Below are 8392 nucleotides of genomic sequence, written 5' to 3'. Positions count from 1 at the left end.
TATGGAATATGCGCAACTCAGACAGGGAGCCGCCGTTGGGTGTTGTGCTGGGAATGTTTTCATGCGCTCTCTCTCCCTGCCTTGGAACTTACAATTATAGCATGCGCCTAGGTGGTTTTTGGGCTATAAATCCTGGCCGCTCTATTCATGCATTTTCAATTTCTTCCATAGCCAGTTTGTCTACTCTTCCCCTTTGCATTATGAATATTCATTGGTTCCCTCCCTCCCCAGGCGAAGTGAAAGTTAACGTCCATGGTGCCACTCTCCCTCCCAGCTGCGAATGGAAACACCACAGGTCTTGGAGCAGTGATTCGACGCGCTAATGGTGGAATGGCGAGTAGTATCTCTGGTACGATCCAAAACCTATCCCCTGTAGAAAATCAGTTGGCAGCCATTCATATTGGCATGAAAAGAGCCTATGAGGAGACATGCAAAAAGGTCATCGTAGAGATAGATAACCTGGAGGCTTTTGGAATGCTGAAGTTTCAGCATAATGGGATCTCGCAGACTGCTCTTAACATTATCCAGCAGATTAAGATCCTGAAAAAAGACAAAATCTGGAAATGTAAGATCAGGTACGTTTATCCAAGGCGCAATAAGGTGGCTACCTACCTTGCTCTTCTGGGGGCGGATCTGTTTGGCCGTCTTTTTCTGTCTTTTGAGCCGTTAGGGCGTGCAGCGGAGCTGATGGATCTGGATGTAGGTTTAGGGTTTCATGACCCCAGATACCAGGATGTTCAGATGAATGGTGATGAAATGGAATTGTTTGATCAGGCTTTGGAACTGGGGTAGGGTGCTCCGAATGGCCCTGGCCACGCAGCTCAGTTCATGAACTCTGTTGGTCTTCATGGGGGTCAGTTTGGTGGAAACCAGGGGGAGATGGAGATTCATGACCTAGTTTATGCAGATGAGTTAACGGAGGATGAAGAGGGGGATGACTCGGTGGTGATGGTTGCCTAATGTATGTTGCATGGATCGGTGGTCGGGGTTCTTGAATAGGTCTTGTCTGTGTCTAGGTCTTCTTGCTTGGTTTGTCTTTGTCTAGTTTCTCTATCTCTAGGTCCTTTGTTAGGTTGGTTTGTGCTGCTATTGGGTCTGTACTGTTGTTCTCCCTCCTACTACAACTGGAGGTTTCTTTATTTTAATGTATTTCGCTTGCTGTTCAAAAAAAAAAAAACAACCATTGCCTAACAACAATCAAAACACTAAGCTTGCAAGATAGAGATTATCGTTTACCTGATAGAATAAGAATTCAAAGTTTTAATATGTCTTCAAGACTTCAACTGCCGAGAAAAGCAACAACTGACGAGGTTTTTAAACGAAGGAAATGATTTGGATTAGCTGGCTGACGCTATTCTTTTCATGATAACTAAAATAACTTATAATAACTAAAATATTAATTTGTGCTTTATTCACTCTGACAATCACACTTATATATTTAAACTTATGAGATTTATACTCACTGTTCCACTATTACAGTACTACTCTACTATATACAATCAATATATTAGTTGATAACTCATAGTATACTGTGAGATATTAATTTAGCTCATATATTTTTTGTATAAAATTGTATAAATGAATATTATTTATTATTCTTTTAATAATCGGTTTGGTTCCCTTTATTTTTGGTTCGGTTTTCATTTAAAATCGGAACCGTATCCATTAGAATCGGTTCTGTTTTAAAATTTTCGGTTTCAGTTCGGATCGGTTTTACTAGTTTCGGGTTCAATTTCGGTTTAGATTCGTTTTTTCTCACCCCTATTTATTATAAATAAACATATTTATAATTAAATATTAATATTTAATTAGAATATTATATTTATTTCGTATATCTCGTGTCGTGTCGTCTACCTAAAACGCAAATACAAAACCCTCATTTGTGTTCGTGGATTTTTCGTGTCCTACGAAAAATTGCCGGTCTACGTATAACATAGCTCAATAAATTATTGAAGATTTATAACAGCAATACTTTCTTTATTCGAGAAAAAAAAAAACCCGAGGTATTAAGAAAGGAACCGCCACCGGCTTCCATCGTCCAAATTGAAAAGCAAAAATGAACTACAAGCACAGACTAATCGGTGCCGCGAAAACTATCTTGACCGGAGACTCGAACAACATCGATGTCAACTTATCCGACATTGCTATCACGGCTACGCTTAAACCTCACCAAGTAGAAGGTGTCTCGTGGCTTATTCGAAGATACCATCTCGGTGTAAACGTCATCCTCGGTAACAATTTACATCTTTCTCTACTCACACGCACACTGATTAGGGTTTATACTAGTCCAATTCTTCCATTTCATGTTCCTTATTTCATATGTGTGATGTTTGTATTTCATGTTTCAGGTGATGAGGTATGTTCTGCACATCAAGGAATTATTGAAATGTGGAGTCAAGTGTATACATACATATTGTGTGTGTGTCTGTGTTTATATCATAAAGTAGTATTTTTTTTTTTTTAATTTTCCTGATATGATATAGTACATTTTGGTGTGCTGTATTTACTTATCGGAAAGTTATGTCAAATGGAAACTAATTAGAGTGGTGATATATTGGATGAAGTGGAACAAATTACTCCCTATGTCCCGGCGGGTAGCCTGGACAGAGGGCTCGACACGCATTGTGTGGTTCTTATAAAATATAGTTCCGCAAATTATATTACATTTTTTTTATTCTGAATAAAATTTTAATATTTAAATTTTTTTTCAGAAACAATTTTTTTTTAAAATTAAGTTATAGAGCTATATTTTATAAAAACCTTAAAATGAGTCCCAAGCAATGAAAAAAACTCTATAGAAATGAGTGGGACGGAGGGAGTAGCTCTTAACATTAGGCAAACTCTCACTATTGGTCCGTAATGAATGCCTGATGTGCTGATGCTGGCTTTACGGTCGTGTAGTTGAGTAATTCAGTTTTGCATACTTTTTCTTCAATACTGTAAAAAGCAGTGTTTTCTTCTTTTTAGGAATAGCTGTGAAATATGTACCCATCTGTAAGTGTCCCTTGATATAAGTTTTATTAGTAAATGATGCATAATTGTTTTCGTCATATATCTGTAGTGCCAAATATCCTGAAAATGGGTTAGCTGACCTGCGAGAGAAAATGTTAGAATACAATACACCACTCTAACATGACAAGGGCTTGTTGCAGATGGGTCTTGGTAAGACATTGCAAGCTATCTCCTTCCTGAGCTATTTGAAAGTTTGCCAAAAAATTCCTGGGCCATTTTGTGAGTAATATTATTATCTAATCTTATCTTATCTTATCTTAATGCTTGTGCTTATAATGTTTAAAAAGTTCCATGCGTTTTCATCATTATCACCCTACTAGCTTTTGTTATACTATTTGCAGTAGTACTATGTCCACTCAGTGTAACTGAAGGTTGGGTGTCAGAGACAGCAAATTTTGCACCAAAATTAAGACTCCTTAGTTATGTTGGGGATAAGGATCATCGACGTAGCCTACGAAGGAATATCTATAATAATCATGTAAAAGGGGAAGGTGATGTAAGTCCCAAATCTGACACTTTGTGCTAGAAAAGATAATACATGGTCATATATTGTTATGTGTCTGTCTCTATGTGTGATACTACTACCATATTACCATGTGGTTTCAAGATGTATATGTATATTCTGGTACCTGATGCATGACAGCAGATAAGAACTTAAATAGAAATAATTACAATCTAAACATTAAAAAAGATAGAACTCAAGTGATTCGACATTAATAAAAGCTCTAACACTAGGATTACGCAACTATTGAAGTGGGGAATATAGTGCATTACAGTCCATAAGAAAGACAGGGACTCTCAGTAGTCACAATTCAATTGTATCACATCCGCATGTTGAAATTAAAATACTTGTCTTTGTATTGAAATATGATTTCTAGAGTAAAAAGTAAAACAAGTAAGGGTTTGTCTAGTGTGTGCCCGTGGGTACATGCTAAGAACTAATTCTTTTGCATTTAGCTTATTTTGATTGGTGTGGTTGTTGTATATGCAAGGGGGTCCACCATTATTAAGAGACATGAACCAATCAAATGAGTTAGATGCATAGAATTTGGTACATAGGATGTGCCCATGGGCACACCATAGAAAAACCGAATAACTAAAGATAGCCTCAAATTATATATTATTAAGATTATCATAATTTCCAATAGTTGATTAATTTCTCACAAATACCAAAAATAAGTTTACAATAAGTATACAATAACTCTTTCTTATTATTTGATGGTTCCCCAGGAAAATGTGTGATAGTGGAGTCTGGGTCTTTTGAAAACCCAATTGGAACAATTCCCTAGTATTGCTAGCCATGGATAAAACTAATTAAAACAATCCCTCGTATTGCTAGCCATGGATAAAACTAACTAAATATACTCTAGAACAAAGGTGGAGCTTGAGTTACAATACTAGGGTAACCTACAGTTGAACCTCGATTAAGTAATAATCGATAAAGTAATATCCTCACTAAAGTAATATTTTTTTCTGGCCCCAACATAATGTACATAGTGTTTTTTTACTCTCGATAAAGTAATAAACTCGATAAAGTAATATTTTTCGTTGGTCCCAACGTTATTACTTTAAAGAGGTTTAACTGTATTGTTTATTCTATGGAGCTTGAGTTACAATATTAGGGTAACCTATTGTTTATTCTATAAAAGTAATGAAAGTTTAAGTAGTGTTTTTTCGAGTTTAGGAGGGACCATGGGCCTTATAGGTCCCAAATCCTGATGAAGCTCTTTCATTCCTAAATATTAAAATTACTTTGAATAAAAGATGCAATGTAAAGTAATTTAAGTAATGATGTAACTTATAATAGTTATTTCATTTTCAGATCAAGTTTTTTTTTTGTTTTTGCATTAATACAATATGTAATATAAATTTATTTATGTTTATTAATTATATTTAAGAAAGATTAATCCGTAACCTTTTTAAAACAAAATTTTCTTGTACACAAATTAAATTCTACTCAACACAAATAAATTATAAAAAAAATTAAAGTTTGACGGAGTTGAAAATTTAACCTTGTTATTTAGCAGCAACATCCCACATCAAAGTACACAGAAAGATGCAATGTATCTTGAGCTATGTTACTTGGACTCGGCTAGAAGTCTCCGACATGGATACGTGTCCACGTGACGGACTCGGTTTTATTTCGAAAAATTTACATGTTTTTGGACTAATATAACTGTCCTAGTCCAAGTGTCGAGTGTCCGACATGGGTATTTTGAGGCAAAATAAAGAGTCCGAGTAACATAGATTACTTAAGTACTGATGCAAATTAAAATAGTTATTTCATTTTCAGATTAAGATTTTTTGTTTTCGCATTGGTACAAGACGTAATATAAATTTATTATTTTATTAATTATATTTAAGAAAAATTGAACCGTAACCTTTTTGAAACAACTATTTCTGTATACAAATTAAATTCTACTCGACACAATGTTTTGATTATAAAAAATTAAATACATGCATAATTTCTAAAATTTGTGGCCATTCAAATAGAGTTTTTAAATAAAGAAATGTTTTTTTATATTTGTACAAAATTAATCTAATATTTAAAAGCAACTCGCTGCTATGTTTTTAGACATGCTAAAGTTTTGGTATCTGAATTTATATATATATATATATATATGTATATATGTATATATATATATACTAAATACATGAATCAATTGTTGATTTTTTTAGGCTAGGGCTGTTTCTAACTTATGCTGTTATTATGTTAGTAATTTTAATATATATTTATGGTTTTGGCAGGCAAATGGTCACCAGTTTTAAGTTTTAACTATATTAAATTTTGAGGTTTTGTTTTCTAAAAGTAAAAGTAAAAGTTCGAAAACTACAGAGAAAGAATTGAACTTCAAGGTTTCAAATTTGATATTGAAGTGGTAGGAAGGATGTTTTGGCAGCCAAATTGGTTGTTTAGTCGGGAACTCCTAAACATAAAGACTACATAGAGCTGTAAACTATATGCAAATTTTGGTTGTGCTTGCTCCTACATAGCCTTTTACTATAGTATGATATTATTCATTAATCATATCCCAGTTATTATGTTTGAGTGTCCACAATTTTTTTTGTAGATGCAAGAATACGATCTGCTCTGTTTATGAACAAGAAAAAGAAATCCATCTCACTATGCATCACACAATCGTAAAAAGTGTTGTAGATGCTTTTAACGATCATAGATGGATATACATTGCATGGGATCATATCTAAATCTTAATAATTGGATATTCTATCATATTGTAACAGACCTGGATCTTCACATTTTACAGGTACTTTGAGATTGTTGAGTGAACACTGTTTACTCCAAAACAATTGTAAAACCAAGGTTCCTATACTACTCATATGATTTAAAAAGTATGTAAAAGCATAATAAATTCAATACTAATTGCAACATAATGAGTTATAGTTTACAATATAAGCATTTTGCAACTGAGATTTCTTCCTGACTTGCATTTTCTTGTTTTCTTATGAGCTGCATACAGTAATGGTCCTTGTTTTTTTAATATAAATTAAATCAATGGTACAGGTAAAATCACTTCCTTTTGATGTCTTATTGACTACATATGATATAGCGTTGATGGATCAAGATTTTCTCTCGCAATTTCCATGGTATTATGCCGTCATTGATGAAGCACAAAGACTCAAGAATCCGTCTAGTGTATGATTCCTCCTTTTTTCTATATCGATGTGCATATCTTAAACATGGGTAACCTCATTCTCTAAAGATTTTTTGATTGTCAAAGTACTATATGAGATTGTACTGTATGCAAATATTAGTTGCTCCTTTGTCCTTATGGGTCATCGACTCATTACAAATTGTTACTCAAATGCTTGAGCTTTGTTCGGTTGTTCCTATAGTCATTTATCTGATGGAACATTAACAATACTGTATAAGGGTGCAGATTTGTTTCATGTTGGGAGCAGGAAAGTAATTGACTAGTAACTGGAAAATTGGAGTGATATCCATCATATGTGCTGAGAGTTTTACCCTTGTTAAAAGATTTATGTATTGGTGTATCAACTTATTTTCTTTCAGAATATGTAGCGAAAACATCACTAGTACAAGTAGCTTATTTTGTTCAATCTAGCTATATGTAGATACATCTATATTGTATAAGAATGTCTACTATTTTAGGATGCTTAGCTACTATATTAGTACTACAAGTAAATGTTTGTTCATCCTAGAAGGCACTTTGCAAGTTTTTACACAGATGGAACTTTGTAAAGTTAAACTGTTATGAATCCTCCAAGTACACCAAATTACTAGGCCTTCTCAATATATAAGAAAGTCTAAAGTCAGTCGTTACTGCTGCTATATTAGATGCAGCTCTCTAATTTCTGTGTTGCAGGTCTTGTATAATGTTCTCAGAGATCATTTTGTAATGCCCAGACGGTTACTGATGACTGGAACTCCTATTCAGAACAACCTCACTGAACTTTGGGCATTAATGCATTTTTGTATGCCCTCAATCTTTGGGACACGAGAACAATTTCTTTCTACATTTAAAGAAGATGGAGATTCTGCATATGGTACTGGTTTCTTTGCATGAGCTCATGTGTGAATTAACTTAGTTTATGAAGCATAAGAGCACTTTTATGTTGGTCACATCTTGATGCTGGTTCACTATGCTTTTGGTCACACCTTGATGCTATACAAAGTTATATACACAGACAATAGGTGAATGCATTTCAGAAATGTCCCAAAGTAGGGGACATGATCATAAGTCATAACAGGGTAACAGCTGAGCTGGCATATAAGATGGACCATACACATCTTTCAAGTTTATAGCCAGTCTTGGATTTTGGTACTTTTATCATACTTGGCTACATATGTTATTTGTGTACTGTAGGGTCCTGTGACGTTCCCACCAAATTACAAATCCTAGTAATGGCATTCTGATAAACTAGTCCTCTGTATAAGACGTTTTTACTGTTTTCGGTGAAGAACACGAGTGACTTGTATTGATACAACAGAGGCCCACATTTTCTAGTATTTATGTACACACGTTTTTATGTGCTTTATTTTGTTTCTATAGCTCTGTCTTTTGGATTAGATGTATTAATGAATTATAAATTGATTTAGAGGCTGTTATGTTTCTGCTCCCATAATTTTTCTTATGTCATTGTAGCTTATAGAATATTTAGCAAATTTTTTTATAAAGCAAAATTAAACACTTTTAGATGGTTTTTTTAAGCAGGTCAGGATGCAGAGAAAGTGAAAGAACAGTTTAAAGTATTAAGATACATTCTGGGTGCATTAATGCTGCGAAGAACAAAATATATGCTTATGGAGTCTGGATCTCTTGTGCTGCCACCTCTAACTGAGATCACTTTGTTAGTTCATCATTACAGCTATCTTTCTGGAGTTTTGCATCATGTATCA

General features: G+C 34.1%; 1 protein-coding gene across 9 annotated transcripts in view; it reads left to right on the top strand.

The window, feature by feature from the left end:
- Positions 1-1978: 1978 nt before the first annotated feature.
- LOC108192309 (probable helicase CHR10) overlaps positions 1979-8392 on the top strand; it is a 33937-nt gene continuing 27523 nt past the window's right edge. For 3 of the 9 annotated variants that reach the window (XR_010287585.1, XR_010287586.1, XM_064084445.1), the window contains exons 1-6: positions 1979-2231; positions 2349-3231; positions 3354-3508; positions 6536-6667; positions 7359-7539; positions 8208-8343. Coding sequence is in view for 7 of the 9 variants with exons in the window: in XM_064084445.1 (XP_063940515.1) it covers positions 3153-3231; positions 3354-3508; positions 6536-6667; positions 7359-7539; positions 8208-8343 (683 nt within the window). In the remaining 2 variants the exon portion in view is untranslated. Of the gene's footprint in view, positions 2232-2348; positions 3232-3353; positions 3509-6535; positions 6668-7358; positions 7540-8207; positions 8344-8392 lie in introns of those variants that run through there. The other 6 variants (XM_064084446.1, XM_064084451.1, XM_064084447.1 and 3 more) reach the window with 6 other exon arrangements.

Source organism: Daucus carota, chromosome 9 (genome assembly GCF_001625215.2).
Source record: "Daucus carota subsp. sativus chromosome 9, DH1 v3.0, whole genome shotgun sequence".
Lineage (NCBI taxonomy): Eukaryota > Viridiplantae > Streptophyta > Magnoliopsida > Apiales > Apiaceae > Daucus > Daucus carota.
Note: the sequence above shows the minus strand (reverse complement) of the source record. Positions and strands in the feature narration are given on the sequence as shown.